This window comes from Staurois parvus, unplaced genomic scaffold (assembly GCF_062004578.1).
Source record: "Staurois parvus isolate SC_StPar_1 unplaced genomic scaffold, SC_StPar_1.0 ptg000090l, whole genome shotgun sequence".
In the NCBI taxonomy this organism is placed as follows: domain Eukaryota; kingdom Metazoa; phylum Chordata; class Amphibia; order Anura; family Ranidae; genus Staurois; species Staurois parvus.
In genome coordinates, this window is record NW_028317886.1 from 10,462,284 (window position 1) to 10,489,190 (window position 26,907).

A 26,907-nucleotide genomic window follows, 5' to 3' on the forward strand; every position below is an offset into this window, starting at 1 on the left:
CCACTGCTGCTATGCCATTGCATCAAAATTAGCAACATTACTTTTCAGCCTGCCAAGTAATCTCCAATCGTTGGCCTTTGGGTTTACTATCTAATAGACCATGGCTATTAGACTCAAAGTGTTTTGAGGCTAGAGCTGTGAGTGACAGACAAGGTGCCTCACTATGCCCCAACTCTTGGGCTTCCAATGTTACTACAGAGCACTTTGTAGGGGACCACAGAGAGGAAAACCCTTCGTTGTCATATCCAATGTAATCAAAATTTTATGGAGTACCGGCAGCCACCTTGGAGCAGAGACAAATTGACCAGCTCTGACCTGTCTCCACCTGCAGCAATAGATCGATGAAAAACTGATTTATTGTTTTCTAATAACAATCCATATATCACTGTTATAAGTAATCTATTGCTGCAGAAGGACATAGCAGACTGATTCAGGTCTTCCCTGACCTAAATCAACCCCCCCCCTTCTCTTGTAAAGAATTTTTTTTTTAAAAGGTTGAAATTTATCCTTTTATGACGTTTACTGGAAAGTGAGGGGGGTCACCTGTCATCATCGCAACCTGATCAGTTTCAGAGTTGTAATATGAAAAGGAGCAGAATCTGCATCTCCTTAGATGCACAAGAATCTAGAAAACATTTTAAAAAATGGTTACCGCCAAAATATTGTGTTGTGTGAAAATCAAACAATTTTAGCCCTGCACCCTGTAACAAATGCCTGTGGACCAATTATTATTTCTGCCACTGTAAACTATAAAATTATAAAAATGTGCCCCAAAATACAAACAATTTCAGGTAAGGTATCACTATAACATCACTCTTTAACCAAATAAAATGTGAAAAAAAATATTTATAATACACTGAACAGTGTCCACATGTGATTGATGAAATTAACAAATATCCAAAATTAATAAGTGTCCAATATTAAAGACAATTCTTCATGTTTTAAATCCTTCTCAACATTTTATCACATGATTGTGTGAATCCCATTCCTGGCAGGCTCCACACTCACCAAGTTATATTGCCTTTCATTCTCATTTACTGCACACCACTTTTCAGTCACCAACTGGATCTTCCACTCCTCCTCTCTCAATGAAATCGCTTAAAGAAGAACTTCATTAAAATAGTCAGGGACTGCAGTCTTGCTTTCTGAGAAACCATGAGGAGGGACAACCCAAGCACAGATGGGCTGGTCTCCACCTGATTTAATGAATCGATATACCTATGCCCAGGTTGCTCCAAGTCGAATTTGCCTTTCTTGATAGAGATTGGCAACAAAAATTGTTGCTGGTTACCAAGCAGTGGTGTACAGTAAAAAGCACAATTTTGCCTATCATGAGAATGAAAGGCAATATAATTTGGTAAGTGTGGAGCCTGTGAGGAGTGGAAATCATGCAGCCATGTGGTGTACTGTGGAGAATTGTTTTTAATATTGGACACTTGTTATTTTGGACATTCGTTAAATGTCATCAATCATGTGTGGATACTGGGTGTTACATATATATACTTTTTGTATATTATTTGGTTAAAGAATGATGTTATTGCACTACCATACCTGGAATTGTTTAGATTTTGGGGCACAGTTTTATGACAATAAAAAATGGAACGCCTATAATAGGAAGTGCTTTAATTTGAATTCAGGTTCTATGTACATTTCTGAGAAAGAATGAGCCAATGAGCCTTTTCCATATAAAACAAAACTCGTCCAGTTTGCCATACTGCAGGGAAGCATTATGTAACTGCAGATTGAGATGGGAATTTTTTTTAATAACACTAAATTACAACTATGATTTCATTAGAAAAAAAATAGATGTGCAAAGACTGTTGATAAGAAATCCTTTTGCACTATTCAATTAAAGATTTTAATTAAAAACCATATATAATCACCTGGTGATCCTGCCAGTGACTCCTCCATCCTCCTGAAGGGTGGCAACAGAGTAGGGACTAGAGTGAACTTGCACTGACATGCTCACCAGCTGCACAGTGTTGTCACAGCTGGTAACCATCCCCTCACTTCCAATCAGCATTGGCCAGGCAATCCAAAGGGGAGCCCTGAATCCTGAATCTAGAGCCGGAGATGCAGGGTGCCCTCTTGGATCCCATCTCACAGCTCCGATGGAGTGAAATCCTTGGCAGCACTAATTGCTTCACTCCTGGATAAAGTAAGTAGAAAAAAAAGCAAATTTGAATTTATAGGGGGAGTAGTTACTGGAAACTGGAGATGTTGGCATTTTAAACTTAAATGTGGGGAAATCCATAACATTTAAAGGCAGAAAGCATACCAGGATTTATTTAATTTAGTAATTTTTTTCTCGTGACTGATATTCTTCTTCAATTCCAGAAATAAAGCTACTATGTCTTTAAAACTGAGTGCTTCGATAGGTTGACAAATCCAGGATTATATAGCTGTCATGTCATCTAACTTTAGTTGCTACACACTATGGTCATAAATTGTGGACACCTGACCTGTATCATTGCTATATGAGCTTGTTGGACATCTCATTCAAAATCTATGGGCATCAATATGCCAGCAAAAGCATCAGGAAGAGAAGGTCTCAGGAGAGCTTCATGGAGGCAGACATTCACAGGTGAGCCTAAACTCCTCATATTATGTGCTCTGATATATAATCACTTAACAATAAAATATTCAGCCTCATTTGTGTGGCAAATACAAGGAATGTGGAAGTAAAATGTTGAGTATGCAGTGCAATCATTGTTCTTACAAAAGAGCCAAATTTTACTGTATTTCAGTAGCATAAGCACAACTGCTGTAGAAAAACATTCACCAGGAAACATTAAAATTCTTTAACCACATACTGTAAAATATTTGTATGTAGAAAATAGCAATAGGTAACATATGGCATAGTAGTATGTACAAGTGTGAGTAAAGTTGACCAAGAACTGCCCAATGCGATGGCATGTGACACTTGGTAAAGGACTGGGTTCTTTAGAGGTACCCTACAGGAAAATACCAAATGTTACCAATTCCAGCTGCCAAAAGTCTACGGCCACCAGATGATCATACCTACCTACATGGCCAAAAGTATGTGGACACCCCTCCAAATAATCTTGTTATGTTGCAGAATGCAAAGATATCTTACAGAAATGTGTGCTTCCAACCTTGTGACAACAATTTGGGGAAGGCCATTTTGTGTCCCAGCATGACTGCCCCGTGCACAAAACCAGGTTAAATAATACATGATTTGAGGAATTAAACTTATGTGGCTTTTTAACATAATGTCTATCAAGCTCATATAGGTGTGGTGGTCAGATGTCCACAAACATTTGACTATACAGTTTTTGTACAGTGTCCCATACTTCTCCTACCACAGGTATACATATGAAAACCACAACAATGAATAATTACTGTCTATGTTAGAGAGATAAGCAGAATGGGAGGGCCTGAGTCATTTAACAAATGACAAGCAGGCAAGGTTGACAGCACTCAGTCTGCAAAAAAAGTCTACAGTAATAGCTTATTTCACACAATAATTATCATTTTATGATGCTAAACTTTTCTCAGGAAATTTGATTTGAACGTAAATACCTTTATTGTGGAAATAATATATTCTCAGCCTATGTGCAGCAGTTTATTATTCTTGATTTGGTAAAAAAAAACAGATATGACTGTGCAGAAGGCAAGAACTTTGAGTTACAGGTTTATAAACTAATGGAGACTATCTTGTATATGCATATAACCTTCTTCTGTATTAGAAGACTCATAGTGATGCAGTTGTCACCAAGAGAGCATAAATTGTAGTAATCCTGCTATTATAACAGATGCTGCCCCAGTTAAGGCTATAGATACAATACATTAAAGTACCACTAAACAATGAATTCAGCTTAAACAAAGTTTTTTTTGGTTGTTTGTGTCCTTTGCAAGCTCCTCACTCTCTTATCTTAACTTCCATTTAGTTTCCTTTAATAAAACTGTGACAAGACTGAAGTCATGCTTATTGGCACCCCCATCAATTGTGTAAGGCCAGCCCTGGGAGTCTGTTCATGGATGTCACAGTATCTGAGCTTCAATCCAAATTGAAAAATCTAAAGGTGATATTTGATGCTAGCTTACCTTTGATCCACATGTGCAAAATGTTGTCTTTTTTCCACTTGAGAAACATAGTTTGGCTGTGTCCTATGCTATCGTACACTGTAGCTGAAAAGCTGATCCATACATTTGCGTTCTCCCAACTTGACTATTGCAGTGCACTATTCATTGGTGTACCTAAATCCACTATTAATCACCTAAAATATGTACAAAAGTCTGCAGCCAGAATCCTCACTAGGTCTGGTACAAGTGATATTACCCCTATCCTGGAGTCCTTGCACTGGCTACCCGTCAGGTTTTGCATAGACTTTAAGATCCTCTTGCTCACCTATAAGGCTCTTCGTGGCACCCCTTTATCTGTCTAAACTTCTATCAGCCGACGCTCCACAAATTCTGGCCTTCTGTGTGTCTCCCCTACTCACATGATGGGAGACAGGGCCTTCTCCTACTATGCTCCAAAACTCTGGAATTCACTTTCAAGGAACATTAGAGAGTCATCCTCTCTAAACTCATTCAAATCAAATCGTTTTTCTTTAGACAAGCTTTCACTTAATGTTCACTTGTTTTATCTTAATACATGCTTGTTTGTTTTCTTTGTAAAGCTCTTTGAGAAGCTACCTTTAAAGGTACTATATAAAATTAAGTTTATTTTTATTATTGTTATTTATTGAGTACGAGAAGTGAGCATATATTGGGATCACAAGCATTTCTCCACTCAAGCTGCAAAACCCATGGCTCATTGCATCAACAATCCTACTGTATCTGCCCCTAACATCATTCAAGCTAATACTTCCCAGAAGTACATCAATTGGTGGTTTATTGTGCTTTTACGTGTAGGCACTGGCCATGTTGGCACACATTAATATAGTCCAGCAGCTGAGGAAGGGCCATGTATAATGTAGCTGTAGCAATTGTACATACAAATATGGACACGAACATCCATTTTGCTAAAGATCCTCCATCTTGTGTCATTCTCACTCCAAATCAGCCCCCCTCCCATTCTGTTGAGTGGCAGGTGGTCTGGTGTGGGCTGAGTTCAGGAGTGCACAGGGCACAGCTGGATACCCTTCATGGTTGTAAACCCAATTAGCTGATGCCATGGGGTCTGTCCCACTCTTGATCTGAGCTGCTCGTAAAGCTATAAACCCGCCAGTTGCTGGACTTGAAAGCATTCCGAAATAGCAGTAAAACATAAATCTCATTTGGGAAACCACTTTTTTATACACTTTCCTAACTTCTCGTAAGAAATACGTACAATAAAACAAGACATATATTCAGACAGGTCAGTTTAATGCGAGTCACCTGATACCTTACATCCCTAGATTACGTCTACCCAAGAGCAGAAAGCGATATCTCCTTAACTGTCCCAAGCAGATATGTCATATCTGGTGTCTGGACGTTCAGAAAATCATTCTGCATATTATCCTACCAGTGGATAGGATGCTACATGTACCTGTGGAAGGTTATTGACCATGGTATAACTTGTGAGGGATTTTGGTCCTAGCTTGGGTCTCTGCCTAAAACCCCCCTCCCCAACTGAGCCCTTGGCTTCAGAGACACCCCTGCTGGGGAACTACAAAATAGGCTGTCAGGCCTGGAGAAGTAAGTTGAAGAGACTCTCCCTTGTAACATCAGGAACCAACTTTGGGAGAAAAGGCACCCTTTTGTACGGACACTTGAACGCTGCTTAAACCAGGACTTCTGCAAGTATTCTACCTTCTTAAACTTCTTCCTTTATCTCTCTGTTGTGTTATTGCTCTCTCTGTATATATATATATATATATATATTGGCTACATCTTTTTCTGTAAATATTTTTATTGCACCATTTTGACCTTTTTAGTAATAAATCCTGTTTTCTGAAAAGTGTTGAACTGTTTCTTGCAAACTAAGAATCCCTGTCTCTGAAGAACGCTACTGTGTGTTTTAAACTTTTGCATACATCTGCCTGCGGTGACAGTGTGTATACAGATGCCTATTCAAACATCATAGTGTGACTGCTAAGATTGGTGAGTTTCCTCCTTCTCTGTACAAAAAGGCAGTGGTGGCAATGTGAAGGGTTAATTGCGTAATTAACCTGATCCAGTAACAATCGCTCTCAGGCTGCGGCACATAGATTGTGGTCCAGTGAGCTGGAAAATCTTTGTGCAGGTTGCAGCCGAGTGTGGCATTGTTATGCATGTGACAGCGTGGTTTTAGATTGGCTAGTCCTTCGGTCACAAGTTAGTGAGACGGGCTGGGGGTCTGACGCCGCACCCGTCATAGTAGCCACCCTTGTAAAAGAAGTGGTAGAATCTGAATTACTTTTTCCAGATGTGCTGTCCAAAGTTGCTATTACAAGGGACACTGATTTATAAAAAATAGAAAGGAATACGTTTTGTTTTTTTAAATTATTGGGTTTAATGGCCCTTTAAATTCAAACACAATATCCCACTAGGTTTTCTGGCTATGGTTAGGGCATTGGACATCAATGATATCTTACCTTAAAATAAAACAGACACAGAAAGCACCCTTCCCCAAGAATCATTGATAAATACTGTTATCCCACAAATGTATCAGAGAAGAAATTAGGACAAAGAGAAAAACAGATCCAGAGATCACCAATGGAGAACACACATAGGCAGAAATGAGACATCTGAAAAAATGGACCAAAAGAGCACTGTGTTGGGTCCTGCTTCCTAGGAGCTTCATTTATTACTACCTTCCATATCCACAGGCAGTATGACTCACAGATGTCGGTTCTTTAGCATGATTGTGACATTCATGTGTCAAACATGTATGTTTATATGTACTGAAAAAAAATGCTGGATGGTTGTCATATTTTTTGAGGAACAACAGAAATTGCATAGGAAAATCCATTCTGGATGACAAATTCTTCCCTTTCAACAGGCATACCATTGTTTCCTGTTCCAATCATAATTAGTTGGATCAGGTAAACATCTATCTAAGGGCAGTTTATGGATTTGTACATACAAAAATATTCACATATGCCTATATGCGTTCAGATTCACAGCTTTATGGTTACTAATCGGACCATAGCATAGCACAAGCAACAGGACTGTTAATTGTAGGTGCAGCACATCTTTTTATACACATGGGAGAAATCAAACAAGGCTTGTCCTATTTTCTTATATCAGAGTCTGTTGTTTCCTTGTGTTTAGAAGGTACACTGCTCATAAAAGCAAACATGGCTTTATAAGGTACATACAGTATATAGGGTACAATATATTGAAGCTGGATGACTTCCAAGGCAACTATGTTATCTCTTACAGAATTTCAGAGAAGAAACTGCTTGTATACAAGGATCCAACCACCAAGAGTACAACACTATATCTAACAAAGTCATGACAGGTGCTAAGCAAGGATATCAAAAGAAAAAATTAAGCAAAAAAGGCTCCGTGAGCTGACCAGCAGTTTTTTTCTTAATTCAGCAAGTCATCCCAACATTATGGCAACAAGTCATTTTCTATCAATCATTATTTCAAAATGTAACAAATATGTTATAATGAAGGAAATTTTCTATTTTTTATCATCTACTGTCAAATAACTACAGATTGAGATTTTTGCAATATCCTTCAAATTATAATTGAATTGTCAGATTCAGATATATCACTTTATAAGAGCCAAGTCAGGTAGACTGCATAAAGTAAAACCTGCTCGAAAATCTTTGTGACCAATGGTAAACACCTATCTTTAATCTTTATAGTATACAATCATCACAAAAGATAGGCTACCAATGGTTGTCCCTATCACTGCAGCTCTAATTTTGAAGGACTTTATACACCCCCTAAAAAAAATGCTTGCTGAAAACAATTGATCTCCCATATTATCCAAAGTATTTGACCATGCTCAAATTGCTTAAATGACATTTTAAATTTGGAGTGTGCCTATATATAAAAAAGATGGTCTCCAAATCCAGCTAGTAACATCAAGTGAAGAAACCACTACCTGACCTTTTTGTGTAGAGCTGGCATCTGTCTTACATATATTTTGATAACCACTTTTAATCTTCTCCTAGATTAGGGTTGCTCAACATTTTGAAGAGCAAGGGTCACTTAAGTGATTTGGTAACCGGCCGGTGGCCACAATGAAATCAAATGGTTCAAAATTTTTCATTTTGAATAGCATAATGAACATTTTCCTCCTGTAGCCGCTGAATGCCAGCAGGAGAGAGAAGAGGAGAAGCTGACTTTCAGTGGTTGCAGGAAGATAATAGAGATGATTAGTTCCATATGCCACCCCTCCTGTCCTAGTGTAAAACAGAATGTGACAGGGAGGCCGCATGGGCCCCCTGGAGAATGGGGCAGGGTCATCATTGTGACTCCTGATGCTGCATCAATAATTCGGAGGGGGGCTGTGGTAAAAACCACCTGCTTCCAAACCACAAATGTAAACATATCCTTACTCTCCTGAGCCCCCTATAAGTCTGTTTTCACATTGATGTGCTGCAGTTTACCCACACCATGGGTGCAGTGCAGTACAGTGCACCCGAGGCTTTCCTGCAGGTTAGCTGTCCTTTGCCATAGATTCTATTATATCTTTCTGAAAGTGCACCAAAACTCCTGCATTCAGGTTGAGGGCCACATCAGAGGGTTCAGAGGGCCACATGTGGCCCACAGGCCACAGATTGAGAACCCCTGCCCTAGGTAAAGCCAGAACCTCAGGGTCTACTGGCTATCTCTCCACTGTCACAACAATAAAAGTTCAGGAATTCAGACTTTCAGCATCCATATTAGGTTCCATATACACTGGGCACAATACACTAAGCCAGCCTTTCTCAACCAGGGGTCCATGGAATCCTAGGATTCGTCCAGAGGTTGCTAGGGGTTCCTTGAGCCATGGAAAATTGATTTCCCACCTATACTGACCACCAGTGTAAGGGGTCACTCATACACTGACCATTAATGTTAAGGTAAATTCCTATATAGAAAGACAGTCTGTATTCAGGGACGATCATTTGCAGGTAATTACTCCATGAGCGATTACATAAAAATGGCCACAATTACGTAGCTGTCAGCCTCCCATTGATTTCAATGGGGCTGCTGTATGCAGCTAATCACTGGGAACCCCTTCTGGGTCTCCTGCATGTAAATGCCCCCATTCAAAAGTGTGAATGGGGCCTAATAAAACAAATGATCTGCCCTGGATGTCAAATACTTGAAATCAGCCTTGTCCTGTGCCAACAAGAGCTGCAGCAATGAAAGCTGGCGGGTGACGTCTCAATTCTCTGTAATTTATCTGGACAGAGGAGCTGGAGCATCACAGTCATGTGACTGCTTAAAAAAACAATTAAAAAAAAGCTATTTACACAGGTATTTTTTTAACTACCAAATGGAGAGGCAAGAGTCTGAAACTAAAGTTTAACTATAAACATTTGTTTCCCTACAGCTTTAGTTACATTACTTACCAGTGACGAAGTATGTCTCACAATGTGCAGGCTGCTTATTTTGGTAGAAATCTTCACTGCAGAGCTGCCCTGTCTTCCTCCTGCTGCTGATCTTCCAGCACCGTAGGGTTAACAATTTTGGGGCTCCAGGCTTAGCTACAGTAAAGATCATCCAATGGAGACACTCCCCCTCCTGTCCTCTCCTCCACTGAGAAAAGGTCTTCCATCCATTATACTGCCTGTAACATGATCTGTGAATGGAGGAGAGTTTGATCAGTACTAGGATTCTCTCCCACATTCACAGATCATGTTACAGGCATTTGCAATTAGTGAAAGAACTTTTCTCAATGGAGGAGAGGACAGGAGGAGGTATGTCACCTTTGGATCATCTTTAGTACACTTTGTGCCCGAAGACCAGTTAACCCCAACTTCGCAGGAAGTTCAGAAGCAGGAAGAGGACAGGGCAGCCCTGCAGTGAAGATTTCTACAAAATCCAGCAGTCTGCACATTGTGGGACCTTCTTCTTTACATGTAAGTAATGTAACTAAAACTGTAGAGAAAAAATGTTTTTAACTAAACAGCTTTAAATGTGGATTCTTTTAGCATTTCCTTGTACTTTGAACCCTTGTTGTTAACCACTGTGATATGCTCACTCCCATGACTACAGCTGAATGTGGGGTAATGTTGCTTGTTATGCTCACTGTGGAACCTAAGGGGTTAATCCTCTGCATTGTGTAAATAGGCTGTTTGGTCATGTTTTCTCTGCCCCTCCCCTTGTTCAGATGTCCACCTGATAAGACAGACTGAACCTGTAGCCACATACACATGCTCAGTTTATTGTGTATTGCTAGAATTTTTTGTTTTGCTTGGGAGAGTGCATGTGATCAGCACAGGACCAATCAGCACTATCCAGACAGAGGGACATTTGTTTTGCATCCTCCTAGAACAGAAAGAAAACTCCTCCTACAAGCTTTACCCAATGCTCTGCTGGACACTGGCAGAAAGCACAAGACTGCTATATACTGCTGATGAGAAAAGGTATTTAGCAGTTTATAGTTAGTAAAACAATTGCACTTCCATGTTGTGTGTACTGTGGGAGACCAGATATAGTGAATGCAGGGTCCTGGGTTTACTAACACTCTAAGCACTAGTCACTCCCCTGCTCCTACTACAAGCCTTATGTTTGATAGCAGCTCTAAGAGCTTCTTTACATGGGTGGCAGTCCTGACCGCCTCTCTGAAAAGGGATCTAATGTGGATCACTTCTCAGAAGGAGATTGCAGGCATTAAAGGAGAAGTACAGCCAAAGCTCATTTTGCTGTACTACTGTAGATCACAGGAGTGCAGTTCGTTCTGCACTCCTTTGACCCATTTTCAGCTGACAGTGGGATAAAGTCTGCTGTTGGCTGATGCCACTGACCTGGTTTGAGGTGTGGAAAGATCCCACCAAGGATCCTAGATCGGCACCTAGCTCAGCCTGTGAGCCTGGGGAAGCCACTCCCATCCCCTGCAGAGCCCAGGGCTCCAGTGAGCATTCGGAGGGGGGGGGGGTGTAGCAGAGAGTGGGAGACTGACAGTCCCTGCTCTCTGCTCAGAATGGCAGGGAGAACTGAGTGATCAGTTGTGTCTGATTACTCAGTTCTCTCGTTTAGAACCGACAAGGGACAGATGCAGCATTGGTTCGATGCTGCGTCCACCTAGGTACTATAAGTGTATTACAAAAAAGAATTCCCAAACTTCTCTTTCAAGATATGTGTTATCGGTGCCTCTTGAATGCCTGTTTTGGGGCATTTTCTTTCCAGCTTAAGTTGTATTTTGCACTGACATGTCACGCTGAAACTACAAGCCAAGCATTTGGTTTGTGGTTGCAGCACGAACCTTAGACTTCGGTGGCTGAGTTCCACAAGTGCGGCTGCCCATCATACTTGACATGTTGATTGAAACTTGCCAAGCTGCGAAGTGAAGCATCATGCCTGTCGTATGTGTACAAAACTCTCCGGCTGTCATTTTAGATTTTAGGTGAGCAGTCAGCAGGTATTAAAAACGCAGATCGGTCGCCTATTTTTACTACCCCTTCACCGCCCATGTGAACTCAGACTAAGAACTATGGATTCTCCTGAACAAGTGCTGCCCGCCAAAGCAGAAAGGCCATTGATGCCACAAATGGGAATCAGACAATAAGAAATGAATAAACACAAGTCTCTGTGGAAAATGCTGCTAAATAATCATGTAAAAATGAGTAATCTTGTGGAGCTAAAAATATTTTTAAAGTGTGAGTTTACTATGACTTTTGTTGTAACTTGATCAGAATGACATGTATTGTAAACCCGTTGTCTCCCTTTATTATGGAAAGCGCTGGCTGTAGTGTCTCCCTTTATTATGTAAGTGCTGGCTGCAGTGTCTCCCTTTATTATGTAAGTGCTGGCTGTAGTGTCTCCCTTTAGTATGGAAAGTGCTGGCTGCAGTGTCTCCCTTTAGTATGGAAAGTGCTGGCTGTAGTGTCTGCCTTTAGTATGTAAGTGCTGGCTGTAGTGTCTCCCTTTAGTATGAAAGTGCTGGCTGTAGTGTCTCCCTTTATTATGTAAGTGCTGGCTGTAGTGTCTCCCTTTAGTATGTAAGTGCTGGCTGTAGTGTCTCCCTTTAGTATGTAAGTGCTGGCTGTAGTGTCTCCCTTTAGTATGTAAGTGCTGGCTGTAGTGTCTCCCTTTAGTATGTAAGTGCTGGCTGTAGTGTCTCCCTTTAGTATGTAAGTGCTGGTTGTAGTGTCTCCCTTTATTATGTAAGCGCTGGCTGTAGTGTCTCCCTTTAGTATGTAAGCGCTGGCTGTAGTGTCTCCCTTTAGTATGTAAGTGCTGGCTGTAGTGTCTCCCTTTATTATGTAAGTGCTGGCTGTAGTGTCTCCCTTTATTATGGAAAGTGCTGGCTGTAGTGTCTCCCTTTATTATGTAAGTGCTGGCTGTAGTGTCTCCCTTTATTATGGAAAGTGCTGGCTGTAGTGTCTCCCTTTATTATGTATGTGCTGGTTGTAGTGTCTCCCTTTAGTATGTAAGTGCTGGCTGTAGTGTCTCCCTTTATTATGTATGTGCTGGCTGTAGTGTCTCCCTTTAGTATGGAAAGCGCTGGCTGTAGTGTCTCCCTTTAGTATGTAAGTGCTGGCTGTAGTGTCTCCCTTTAGTATGTAAGTGCTGGCTGTAGTGTCTCCCTTTAGTATGTAAGTGCTGGCTGTAGTGTCTCCCTTTAGTATGTAAGTGCTGGTTGTAGTGTCTCCCTTTATTATGTAAGCGCTGGCTGTAGTGTCTCCCTTTAGTATGTAAGCGCTGGCTGTAGTGTCTCCCTTTAGTATGTAAGTGCTGGCTGTAGTGTCTCCCTTTATTATGTAAGTGCTGGCTGTAGTGTCTCCCTTTATTATGTAAGTGCTGGCTGTAGTGTCTCCCTTTATTATGGAAAGTGCTGGCTGTAGTGTCTCCCTTTATTATGGAAAGTGCTGGCTGTAGTGTCTCCCTTTAGTATGTAAGTGCTGGCTGTAGTGTCTCCCTTTAGTATGTAAGTGCTGGCTGTAGTGTCTCCCTTTAGTATGTAAGTGCTAGCTGTAGTGTCTCCCTTTAGTATGTAAGTGCTGGCTGTAGTGTCTCCCTTTAGTATGTAAGTGCTGGCTGTAGTGTCTCCCTTTATTATGTATGTGCTGGCTGTAGTGTCTCCCTTTATTATGTAAGTGCTAGCTGTAGTGTCTCCCTTTAGTATGTATGTGCTGGCTGTAGTGTCTCCCTTTAGTATGGAAAGCGCTGGCTGTAGTGTCTCCCTTTAGTATGTAAGTGCTGGCTGTAGTGTCTCCCTTTATTATGTATGTGCTGGTTGTAGTGTCTCCCTTTAGTATGTAAGTGCTGGCTGTAGTGTCTCCCTTTATTATGTATGTGCTGGCTGTAGTGTCTCCCTTTAGTATGTAAGTGCTGGCTGTAGTGTCTCCCTTTAGTATGTAAGTGCTAGCTGTAGTGTCTCCCTTTAGTATGTAAGTGCTGGCTGTAGTGTCTCCCTTTGGTATGTAAGTGCTGGCTGTAGTGTCTCCCTTTATTATGTATGTGCTGGCTGTAGTGTCTCCCTTTATTATGTAAGTGCTGGCTGTAGTGTCTCCCTTTAGTATGTATGTGCTGGCTGTAGTGTCTCCCTTTAGTATGGAAAGCGCTGGCTGTAGTGTCTCCCTTTAGTATGTAAGTGCTGGCTGTAGTGTCTCCCTTTATTATGTATGTGCTGGTTGTAGTGTCTCCCTTTAGTATGTAAGTGCTGGCTGCAGTGTCTCCCTTTATTATGTATGTGCTGGCTGTAGTGTCTCCCTTTAGTATGGAAAGCGCTGGCTGTAGTGTCTCCCTTTAGTATGTAAGTGCTGGCTGTAGTGTCTCCCTTTATTATGTATGTGCTGGTTGTAGTGTCTCCCTTTAGTATGGAAAGTGCTATTAGTGCCACATAAATCCTGTATAATAACAACTGTTACTAGGGGGTGATTAAACTAAACTGAACATATTGGAAATGTTGCCTATAGCAACCAACCAGAATTTTTTAGATTTTCTATAGCATGAAAGGTGAAAGCTGATTGGCTGCTGTAGCATTTCCACTTTGGCGATCATTATCCTGCCAGAGTTGAGGAATCCTCTTCTGCCTGGAAATCTAAGACCTGAGCAGATCCCATGTAATATATAGAGAGGAAGATATGATGGCGGAGACACATGGACTGCGATCCGGGGAAGAGGGTGTAGAGGAGGAGAAGGATGCCGGGCGGAAATCACACACATCTCCATCCAGCACACTGACCGCCTTCATTTCCGGCGGAGTGCGGCTGCGTGATGGAATGTCTGCCGGAGAGAGAGATGAGCTTCCTATGATCTCCATAAATGACATCCCTACAAGGGATCGGATCGGGCTTTACCGATCTGTATCATGGCGCACACCGTTCTGTATGGTGCACACCGATCTGTATTATGGCGCACACCGATCTGTATGGTGCACACCGATCTGTATTATGGCGCATACCGATCTGTACCCCTCTGCAGTCCTCCAGGACCTGGCCGGCTGTGTACCGAGGACACGGAGCTGTGGATGAATCAGCAGCCGCCTGTCACTATGTCATGATGCGGTGATCCCTGCAGTATAATGGAGGCTTATATATACACATAGGGAGCAATGATCGCTAATCCCTATAGATTCCATGCTATTCTATCTATTGACTTCTCATAAGTGATACCAAACATGAGATGAGTTTGTATCATTGTATATACAGAGTTCTCCCAATACTCCATATACCAACCCTATAATATGGTACAAGAGTTGGTGCAATCCTATATACAGTGTAGTCCTGTGCCCCATATATAGGTGTTATAGATTGTAGAGTATATGGGGTGCATAGGATGACACTCATCTACTGCATGGTACTAGACAGTATAGAATACAATGTATCCTGTTCCCCCCCACATCCTATTCATACAGTGGATGAGTTGGTGTCATCGTATGCACAGTGTATACCCCTGTGCCCCATATACTAGAACTAGACCAACATATAGCTGATTAGTCGGGGTATCTTATTTTTATTCCTCTGCCCCATATACTATACGTAATACCATACAGCAAATGAGTCAGAGTTGTCCTATATACAGTTACATCACTGTGCCCCATATACTATAGGTGATACCATACAGAGGATGAGAGTCATCCTATATACAGTATACATCACTGCGCCCCATATACTATAGGTGGTACCATACAGAGGATGAGAGTCATCCTATATACAGTATACATCACTGCGCCCCATATACTATAGGTGGTACCATACAGCGGATGAGATTTATCCTATATACAGTATACATCACTGCGCCCCATATACTATAGGTGATACCATACAGCGGATGAGTCGGTGCCGTCCTATATACAGTATACATCACTGCGCCCCATATACTATAGGTGGTACCATACAGCGGATGAGAGTCATCCTATATACAGTATACATCACTGCGCCCCATATACTATAGGTGATACCATACAGCGGATGAGTTGGTGCCGTCCTATATACAATATACATCACTGTGCCCCATATACTATAGGTGTAACAGCAGATGAATTGGTGTCATCCTATATACAATATGTATCACTGCGCCCCATATACTATAGGTGATACCATACAGTGGATGAGTCGGTGTTGTCTTATATACAGTATATATCACTGCGCCCTATGTGCTATAGGTGATACCATACAGTGGATGAGTCGGTGTTGTCTTATATACAGTATATATCACTGCGCCCCATATGCTATAGGTGATACCATACAGTGGATGAGTCGGTGTTGTCTTATATGCAGTATATATCACTGCGCCCCATATACTATAGGTGATACCACACAGCGGATGAGTCGGTGTCGTCCTATATGCAGTATATATCACTGCGCCCTATGTGCTATAGGTGATACCACACAGCGGATGAGTCGGTGTCGTCCTATATGCAGTATATATCACTGCGCCCCATGTGCTATAGGTGATACCATACAGTGGATGAGTCGGTGTTGTCTTATATACAGTATATATCACTGCGCCCCATATGCTATAGGTGATACCATACAGTGGATGAGTCGGTCTTGTCTTATATACAGTATATATCACTGCGCCCCATGTGCTATAGGTGATACCACACAGCAGATGTGTCGGTGTTGTCCTATATGCAGTATATATCACTGCGCCCCATATACTATAGGTGATACCATACAGTGGATGAGTCGGTGTTGTCTTATATGCAGTATATATCACTGCGCCCCATATACTATAGGTGATACCACACAGCGGATGAGTCGGTGTCGTCCTATATGCAGTATATATCACTGCGCCCTATGTGCTATAGGTGATACCACACAGCGGATGAGTCGGTGTCGTCCTATATGCAGTATATATCACTGCGCCCCATGTGCTATAGGCGATACCACGCAGCGGATGAGTCGGTGCCGTCCTATATGCAGTATATATCACTGCGCCCCATATACTATAGGCGATACCATACAGCGGATGAGTCTGTGCCGTCCTATATACAGTATATATCACTACGCCCCATATACTATAGGTGATACAGCAGATGAGTCGGTGCCATCCTATATACAATATATATATATATATATATATATATATATCACTGCACCCCATATACTATAGGTGATACAATACAGCAGATAAGTCGGTGTAATCCTATATACAATTAGAGTCACCCTATGTACAATATAGTCCTGTGCCCCATATACTATAGATGATATCATACAGTACATTGGTCAGTGTTATCCCGTTATCCCATGTACAATGTATTCCCATGCCATATATACTATAAATGAGTCGGTGTCATGCAATGTACAATGTATACTCATGTGCTTGTATTATATAGATGACACCGTACATTAGATGAGTTGGTGTCATCCAATGTACAGTATAGTCCTGGTTTCTATATACCATAGATGATACCATACAGTAGATTGGCTTATCTCATCCTATGTACAGTATAGTCCTAAGCCCCATATACTATAGATTATACCATATAGCAGATGAGCCGGTGTCATTTGCACAATATAGCCCTGTGCCCCATATGCTATAGATGATAGAGTACAGCAGATAAGTCAGAGTCATACTATGTACAGTATAGCCCTGACTGCGGCCCATATACCATAGGTGATACCAAACAGTAGAAGAGTCAGAATTATCTTCTATTCAGTATAGTCCTGGGCCCCATATACTATTTATGATAATATACAGTATATTAGTCATTGTCATCCTATGTACAGTACAGCCCTGGGTCCTATATACTATAGATGATACCATACAGTAGATTGGCTTGTGTTATCATATGTTCAGTAACCTCCTGTGCCCTATATGCTATAGATGATATATATACTATAGATGATACTATATAACAGATGAGTTGTTGTCATCCTATGTTCGGTATAGTCCTTGCCTCATATACTATAGATGATGCCATATGCAGTGGAAGAGTGAGAGTTATCCTCTGTAGAGTATAGTCCTGAGCCCTATATAACACAGATGATACCATATACAGTGGAAGAGTGAGTGTCACCCCCTGTACAGTATAGTCTTGGGCCCCATATACCATAGATGATACCATATACAGTAGAAGAGTGAGAGTCATCCTCTGTATGGTATAGTCCTGGGCCCTATATACCATAGATGATATATACAGTGGAAGAGTGAGAGTCATCCTCTGCGCAGTATAGTCCTGGGCCCTATATACCATAGATGATACCATATGCAGTAGAAGAGTGAGAGTCATCCTCTGCGCAGTATAGTCCTGGGCCCTATATACCATAGATGATGCCATATACAGAGGAAGAGTGAGAGTCGTCCTCTGCACAGTACAGTCCTGTGCCCTATATACCATAGATGATACCATATACAGTAGAAAAGTGAGATTTGTCCTCTGTACAGTATAGTCCTGTGCCCTATATACCATGGATGATACCATATACAGTAGAAGAGTGAGAGTCGTCCTCTGTACAGTATAGTCCTGGGCCCTATATACCATAGATGATACCATATACAGTAGAAGAGTGAGATTCGTCCTCTGTACAGTATAGTCCTGGGCCCTATATACCATAGATGATACCATATACAGTAGAAGAGTGAGATTTATCATCTATACAGTACAGTCCTGGGCCCTATATACCATAGATGATACCATATACAGTAGAAGAGTGAGAGTCATCCTCTTTACAGTCCTGGGCCCTATATACCATAGATGATACCATATACAGTAGAAGAGTGAAATGTATCCTCTGTACAGTATAGTCCTGGGCCCCATATATACTCTATATATGCTGAGTTCCAGCATGGGAATCTGGCTTTGCACTCTCTTCCCAATAACAGATCCCTAGTATTAAATGATTTTCCTCTCCAGTACGGTAGATATTTCCTAGCTAGGACATAGTCGGATAGCAGAAGTCATCAGGTCGCCATTAGAAATCGGTGGCCTTTATACAGCACTACCCTATAGGAGTGATCCATTCTGACTTGTGCTGCAGATCAGACAGTTCTGATTGCGACTGCATGCCTGCTAAGGTGGACCAACACAAAAGGTGGAATTGGTGCAATTGATCCCCCCTGTATCGATCCCTGCCATATCTAAGCCATAAACTGTCAAAATGCAGCCCATACACATTTCTATCAAATGCCATGCAAGTTAGGGAAATTAATTTGTTTGCAATTGCTAATCAATGGGATTATCTAGAGAGGCGATCAATCAGTGGCTTTCCATAGGCATCTATAAATAGAACAGTTTATGAGCTGTAATTACAAGGGGGGGTTGCAGTAACAAGATGGTAGTTGTAGCCATGAGAGGGGTTACCAAAGCACGTCATATAAAAAAAAATCATCCATGAGATGAATTCTTCTTCTTCTCCATCTATTTTCCCTGATGGCTTAGCAGAGCATGTCACTATAAAGCTAACACTGGAGAAAATGGCTGAACACCATCGACATCTGCTCATAGTTAGCAGAACTGGCCACCACTTTGCTTGAACTATATATGATAGGATGGGAAAAGCTATCAGGTTAGATCTACAAGGCAGGTAGCTGGTGCTGTGTACCAGCATGTAGTGGAATGCACTGGTCTGGTGACAGGTCCGCTTTGCTGCATGCCAATCACCTAGGAGGACCTGGTGTAAAGATCAATGCAGCCAGCCATAGGAAGCTGTCGGATGTGTGTATATATATATATATATATGTGTGTGTGTGTATATACTGTATATATATGAAGTATACATATAGAGGGTCAGGCATGATCATTGCATGTAACACAAGCATGGTGGAAAATCAACATCCTCCATGAAATCAGCTGCATCTGGACTTAATAAAGGACGATAAGAAGATGAATATTCATTACTTACAAGCATTGGTGACGGCAAAGCTGTTAGCTACCTCCAGATTGTCGATATGGGGCGTCAGCCTAAACTCTGAATTGGAATATAGAACCATCCCTACTCGAAATGCACTGTATTCCTGATCTGCACCCCTTGGAAATAACCCTCCTGGAAAGAGATGGCACACAAATGACATTTTACACATTGAACAGTAAAAAATATTATAATAATAATAAAGTAATAAAAACTAAAATCAGTCTATTCTTGATACATAGAGTGCCCATGCATAGCCATTCCCTGTGCTGACAGCTGATCTGATGGCCAGCGTTATTGCATAGCAACTGCCTCCAAAGCCTTGATCAGGGCTCGCCATCCATAGGCAGAGTGAATGGTGCATTCCCATCTACCCCATCACCCCAAGCCCTAGCCTGTTCCTAAAGACCCGAAGAAGAAACCCAGACACAAGGCAGGCTTACCTATCTGTATGCTATTCGAATAGACTCCAATGATCAGTCCCCATAGAACAGGAACCAGGAAGACAGAAATAGGCATAATCTTTTGCATCTCCAAGAAAAAAAATCGGATCATTCAGAAAAAAAAAAAAAAAAAAAACAGATCCAAGAAGAAAAAAAAATGTAGCAATCTGTCGATTCAGATCAGCTGTAGAGCGGTGCAATCATTGGGAACCCGAATTTAAAAAAAAAAATGAAGAGGACCGGTGGAGCAGCTGAGGATGATGGTTGCCCTGGTTCCTGAATTAAAAAGAAGGCTTGGATGCAGTTGTTGGTGATGTGGTCCCAGTGTCTCAGTATTGTTCATTCAGACACTCACACAGAGAGGCTGGCAGATGCAGACGTGAGCGCGCAGCGGGAGCGAGCAGAGAGAGCAGTGCACAATGTCCCCCCCACCTCCAGCAGCAGCAGCAGCACCTCTCCGCTACCCCCTTCCTTCCGGAGCAAGCTAGCTGTAGTGTCACAGCGCCCCGCTATCCCGCTCCGCTCACTGCACTGTGTGCTGCCAGCGGACCAGGCTCAGCTTCAGCACCACGGACAGCGAGCTCAGGCGCATCAGCCAATAGCCGGCCAGCTGATGCCCCGCTGCTGCGCTCTTCTACTGCTGCGCACTGCGCTCTGCTCACCCCGACGGCGCACAGCCAAGGCGATCACCTCCGTCTACCAGCCCTGCGTGCGATCAAGTCTCTTCAGTTCATTCAAAGGGATGCAGAACAGGAGCATAGTGCATTTCAAAAGGGAAAAAAAAGAAAAAAAAAAAGAATAAAGTCAATACAAAAGTATTCCTTAGCTAAATTCCTATCTCTCCCTTCTGTCTTTTTTTTTTTTAATTCCAGGTAGCTAGTTCTGGAGACAAAGATCTCGTGTGCTGTCAAAGGCAAGGCAAGCGAAATAAATGGGATCATGTGAAGAACTCAGCCTTTTATAGAAATCCAGGTCCAACAGCTAGCGTTTCACTAAATTGCCAGTAATTACATGGCTTGAAAATGTTTTATTTGATTGGCTGCCTTTATGGTTTTTACCCAAAATGGAAGTGCACTTTCCTAATGATTGTTATGAGGGAACTGCTGCTCATTGGTTTTGGAAAGAATTATTGGAGGCAGAAAGAATGTGAGGAATTCTCTGTCACAGCTCTAATTAAATCAATCTGCTGAGAGGTTCATGGATTTCAAAATCAAGTGTCTTCAACAATCTGGGGGAGAAAGTTTACTGATTCCAATCTAGGGAGCTGATGCTCTCTAATTATCTGTCTAGCAGAAGGGTGGGTGGGTGGGTGGGGGGGGAAGAAATACATTATATTTTTAGGCTGACTTTCTCATGAAGAAGAACTTGTTTGATGACTGTTCTTCATCCAGGAGATGCTATTAACCCGTTAAATGCCTGCTTTTGCCAAGTCCGCCAAAGGCAGCGTTTGTGCATGTTTTTCATCCAGAAATAAGATTTTGATGTTACAGTACATGGATAATTGCACATATAATGTTTAACCTTTCCAAAATGCTGAAGTTGCTGCCACAAGATAATTAGCATTCAAGTCCCTCTTTTAAATGACTTCATTGTCTAATTCTCATACTTCCCACACAGCTTTATAGGATATTGTGCGTTGCTATGGAAACTAGGAAGTCGGCATGGAATCGTGCTGACTGGTTGTCACTTAGAGCTTTTAACTAGCACCAAGAATTGCTAGGTTTGGTACAGTCAGATCCACATTTCACAGCTTTTAAACAAAATCTAAGCCGTTATATTTATTTATTTATTTTTGTGATAAAATGAGATGCGGTAACGTCTGATTAACAGATTTTTTTATTATCTTTCTGTGATCAGATGGAATGCTCAATAAATACATGTAAACTTCATGTCACTGAGCTCGTCATAGCTTGTTTGCAAAACGTCAGAAGTAATTAGCGTCATTGTCGAGGGATAGCGCTGACTACTTGCATTTTAATAGGACCAATATTTTACCATCCGGTCAACTGCAACTGTAGGCTACTGAGAAAGACAATACATGGTTGTTAGTTGAAGTGATGGGATTGTTATAGAATTTGGTAGCTATGCTTGTATTTGATTTAGATTATTTTAGAAATATAGGGACTGATTTACTCTGGTCACATGAAGGCCAACTTTGAAATTACAGTGAAGTCACATGTTTTCAAAGTCGGGTGAGATGCCGATTTCAATTTGAGATTTGCAAGACACCTGACACAGATGTCTATGCAAATTGCACCAAAAGTAGTACATGTACTACTTTAGAAATCGGTGCGGTTCTGAACAAATCGGAACTGCACTGATTTGACCGCTCTAATTGCTGCAACTTGGAATACAATTTGCAAGTCGCATGGCATGCAAATCGCATGCCAAGTCGCACCTGATGTGACCGGGGTGTAATGAACAATAGGGCTAAGAAATTGGAGGCGTTTCCTATTGCCATCATGCACCCTCATTTATTTTCACTTTGCTGGATAAAAAGGAAACCTGTTACACTGTCATGGAATTGAGACCAGAGGCGATCTCTAGGGTTGTTGTCACTCAGTAAGATAACACTTGGTGACACCCCCTCCTACGATCCACGCAGAATGGATCGGATCTGTGGATTGAGCATAATCGATCAGACTCTGATCCATTATGCTCAATCCGCAGATCTGATCCATCCTGCGGGGATCGTCGGCTTGCTTTGCAACTTACTTTTTCATGGAGCGGGTCCGGTGTCAACCCGTATAGGTTGCATGCCGACAATCCCTGCAGGATGGATCAGATCTGCAGATTGAGCATAATGAATTGGAGTCCGATCCATTATGCTCCCCAACCCGCAGATCCGATCCATCCTGTGGGGATCGTCGGCATGCAACCTATACGGGGTGCCACCAGACCCGCTCCACGAAAAGGTAAGTTGTAAAGCAAGCTGACGATCCCTGCAGGATGGATCAGATCTGCGGATAGGGAAGCATAATGGATCAATACTGCGGGGATCGTCGGCTTGCTTTACAACTTACCTTTTCGTGGAGCGGGTCCGGTGTCACCCCTTGCGGTAGGTGCCTCCTGATGCGGCGCGCACCCCCGCACCTGCCTAGGGATGCCACTAATTGAGACCCTTTTATTAAAGTGGTATTAAACCAAAAACAAATTTCATTGAGGGGGATTTATCAAAACTGGAGCAGTCAGAATCTGGAGCAGATATGCATGGCAACCAATCAGCTTCTATCTTTCATTTTCAAAGCTTAAGGCTGGCCATACATGGACTGAAATTCAGCCAGTTAAGCAGGGTCCATTCAAATTTTGATTCATGTATAACCATTGTGGTTTTACAGAAGTCAACTGCTGATCAACGTCTAGTCAACTGCCCTGTTAAAAAATTTCCGCACAATCAGCACCACAGGTTGTAGTGGTGATCAGTGTATTCTAATGGCAGAGAAGGTCTGTCTCAATACAAAGACACAGCAGGGAGGATTTCTGCTACCACATCTAGTGTGCGGATAGAGGAATCGGGTCAATTTTTTTCATTCAATCTATTGGTTGAATGAAAAAAATGGACTCATCATGGCCAGCCTGAGCAAGCTAAAGATAAAAGCTGATTCTCAAGTTTTGCATTGTATTGCATCTTAAGTATTCTTAGATGTGGTGGCTGCATTCATTTTTTTTTTTTTCAACTGGTGATCAGGCCAATAAATCTGTTTTTATTCAGCTTTTTTTTCAGCTTCCTTTGACAGCCCAAGCACTTACAAATGTGGCAGTTAGAGTGTTGAGATAAACCATTCAACACTAAAGCTAAATGCACACTATGTGCAGTAACTAACAGTTTACTGTATTGTAAAACGCTGGTCACTGCAAAGACACACATAAAACGATTGCTTTCTGTGTGTGCTATTCACACTGCAACACAGCCCAGAGCTGCAGACATGCTGCTTTTTATCTCAGTGCATGCCACAGGATCATATGTCACTTGTACAGCAGCACAGCACATTGTGCATCTGTATAGTGACATTGTACTTTTGTACACTTCAAATTAAGTTCAGTGAAAAAAAGGGAGCTGTGAGAGGTGTTGAATCATGCACCACACTGCCCCCTACCACAGGCAGAACAGACAGCTGCTGGAGAGGCAGTATATTATTATTATTATTATACAGTATTTATATAGCGCCAAAAGGTTTGCTCAGTGCTGTACATTATAGTGGGGGACAGAACATGAGACAATACAGTAACAAGACAAAACACGAGGGGTTTGAGGGCCCTGCTCTTTTGAGCTTACAATCTAGTATACCTCTCTGGCAGCTGTATATCTGAATTAGACCTGACATGGGTGCTTACAATGATCAGCTTTTGTTTATTTCTGTAAAACATTTATCCCAATAGGAAAAAAAATAGTTGCTGTAACTGCTTAACCTCCCTGGCGGTCTGATTATGTCAATATTTTTGAATGTTAAAGTGGTACATTGTTTTGCATGGAAATTTGTTGTTTTATATTGTAGGCCTGTAATTCTTAGGAATAACTCACTTAACTCTGTCCAAACAAGAGTCTAGTAAACATCCCGGGTATGATAAAGTTTGAAGCACAAAATCATAAATTATAATAAATAATTATAAAAAATAATAATATAATAATAATAAAAAAATGTAATTCATTAATGTAATCAAACCAAAAACACTGAAATTTGAAATAGAACACCAAGTTCACACATCATTGAACATCAGTCGCAGGATCGTCGCTGTCATCACTTTCAGTGTCTGACGACATATTTCCCCATGAATCACTATCGCTCAATTTTGCAAGTGATTCAATTTCACAATTGCTGTTTTCTAGCTGGTCTAAAAAAGCTTTTGACCTAAAGGGACGCTTTTTGGACGCCATGGATGTTTCTCAAGTTTCCAGGCAGAAAGAAAGGTAAAAGTACAGGCAGGGCACAGGACAAAGCACTAGGGAAAAAACTGAGGTGAAATGGCTGTATGTCATGTTTTTACTTTTTTGAATCTCCCGCCAGTTCCACCCCCCTGCGTACCGACGCTCGCAGGGAACGGGAACCTGGAAGACGGATGCCAGCATCGGCTGGAGGACACAGCGGGAGGACATGGGGGGATCGCAGGACAAGGTAAATTACACTACAGTGTAATCCCGAGTGTAGCTCAGGGTTACTGCTTTTGGTACTGAAAATTAACCCCGAGCCACACTCAGGATTACCGCTAGGAAGGTTAAAAGTGATAGCTGGAGTTTGAGCTTAAAGCAGAACTAAGCTCTTAGAAATATTCACCTTCTCATTTTAGTAAAGTGGGGGTTAAATCCTTTGTCAGCTGCTGTCTTCTTCTCCTCAGCTGCTTCCAGGTCCTGGATTTCTTGTCTCTTGATTGACCTGTTGGGGAATTACATCGTCCCATTCAGGGGGATGGGATTCTGCCATTTCGGCACAGACAGAGTGTGATGGGACTGCACATTGAGCTGCACATGTACAACCCAGTGTGCATTCAGTAGAAAACTGTGAGCAGGCAGGTAAGTCCCGCTGTCAGAATATAATGTCCTGCTGGGGGAAATTTCTCCAACTACCTTGTCTGTGTGGATGGAAGAATTCTTTATTTTTTTTCTTTCAACAAATGCAATGTTTACAGTGCATTGGTAGTGTTTCAGCACTCTTTTGCAGTGCTGATCAGTGCTGTCTTCAGTCTCAGACACCATCATTTTGGGGATGCTCACTGTGCCAAACATGCCTTTGCTAGCTGCCGGTTCCTATTGCTAGTCTTTAATGTTCTGTCTTTCTATAATACACTACATTGCCAAAAGTATTGGGACGCCTGCCTTTTCACACACATGAACGTTAATGGCATCCCAGTCTTAGTTCCTAGGATTCATTATTGAGCTGGCCCACCCTTCACAACTATAACAGCTTCAACTCTTCTGGGAAGGCTGTCCACAAGGTTTAGGAGTGTGTCTATGGCAATGTTTGACCATTATTCCAGAAGCCGATTTGTGAGATCAGGCACTAATGTCAGTCGAGTAGGCCTGGCTCACAGTCCCTGCACTAATTCCTCCTAGAGGTGTTCTGTCGGGTTTGAGGGCAGAACTCTGTGCAGGCCAGTACAGTTCCTCCACCCCAAAACTAGCTCATTCATGTCTTTATGGACCTTGCTTTGTGCACTGGTGCACAGTCATGTTGGAACAGGAAGGGGCCATCCCCAAACTATTCCCACAAGGTTGGGAGAATGAAATTGTCCAAAATGTCTTGGTATGCTGATGCCTTAAGAGTTCCCTTTACTGAAACTAAGGGGCCAAGCCCAACCCCTGAAAAACACTTAAGCTTTAGAATGCCCAAACATTTGTAAATGCAACAATTTTCTGGGGAAGTGGTACATTATTATTATTATTATACAGGACTTATATAGCGCCGACAGTTTGCTCAGTGCTTTACATTATGGAGGGAGACAATACAGTAACAATACAGTTCAATACAAGAGTGATTAGAGGGCCCTGCTCCTTGGAGCTTACAATCTAGGAGCATTATATGACAGAAATGCAGGGGTGCCATTACTGTGGGTGTTAGGAGGGGGAGAGGACCGTTTTAAGGCTAAGTTTGTGTATAGCCTACATTTTTATTTTGGTTTTGGATAGTGTGGTGAGGGATTAGTACCCCTGTCTGTTTTTTTCCTCAACCATTAGGGAGATACAGTTGCAAGAAAAAGTATGTGAACCCCTTGGGATTACGTGGAGTTTTGCATGAATTGGGCATAAAATGTGCACTGAACGTCATCTAAGTCACCACAATAGAAGAACACAGTCTGCTGAACATAATACTACACAAACATTAGATGTTGCCATGGTTTAATTGCACATAACATGTAAACATTCACAGTGCAGGGAGGAAAAAGTATGTGAGCCCCTAGCTTAATGACTTCTCCCAGAGCTAATTGGAGCCAGAAGTGAGCCAACCTTGACTCCAATCAGTGTGATGATATTGGATGTGTTGCTGACAGCTGTCCTGCCCTTAAAAAACACACACCTGTTTTGGGTTTACTGGTTTCAAGAAGCTCTGTCTGATGTGAACCATGCCTCGCAGAAAAGAGCTCTCAGAAGACCTACGATCAAGAATTGTTGACTTGCATGAAGCTGG

The 26,907-nt window shown here is 41.9% G+C and overlaps 1 protein-coding gene across 6 annotated transcripts in view; it reads right to left on the reverse strand.

Annotated features, from left to right (window-relative positions):
• GRIA2 (glutamate ionotropic receptor AMPA type subunit 2) overlaps window positions 1–20,687 on the reverse strand; it is a 238,519-nt gene extending 217,832 nt beyond the window's left edge. For 2 of the 6 annotated variants that reach the window (XR_016311762.1, XR_016311763.1), the window contains exons 1-2: window positions 19,787–20,685; window positions 19,338–19,478 (exon numbers count right to left, since the gene is read on the reverse strand). Coding sequence is in view for 4 of the 6 variants with exons in the window: in XM_089670410.1 (XP_089526536.1) it covers window positions 19,338–19,478; window positions 19,787–19,898 (253 nt within the window). In the remaining 2 variants the exon portion in view is untranslated. Of the gene's footprint in view, window positions 1–19,337; window positions 19,479–19,786 lie in introns of all 6 variants that reach the window. The other 4 variants (XM_089670407.1, XM_089670408.1, XM_089670410.1 and 1 more) reach the window with 3 other exon arrangements.
• Between the last annotated feature and the right edge of the window lie 6,220 nt (window positions 20,688–26,907).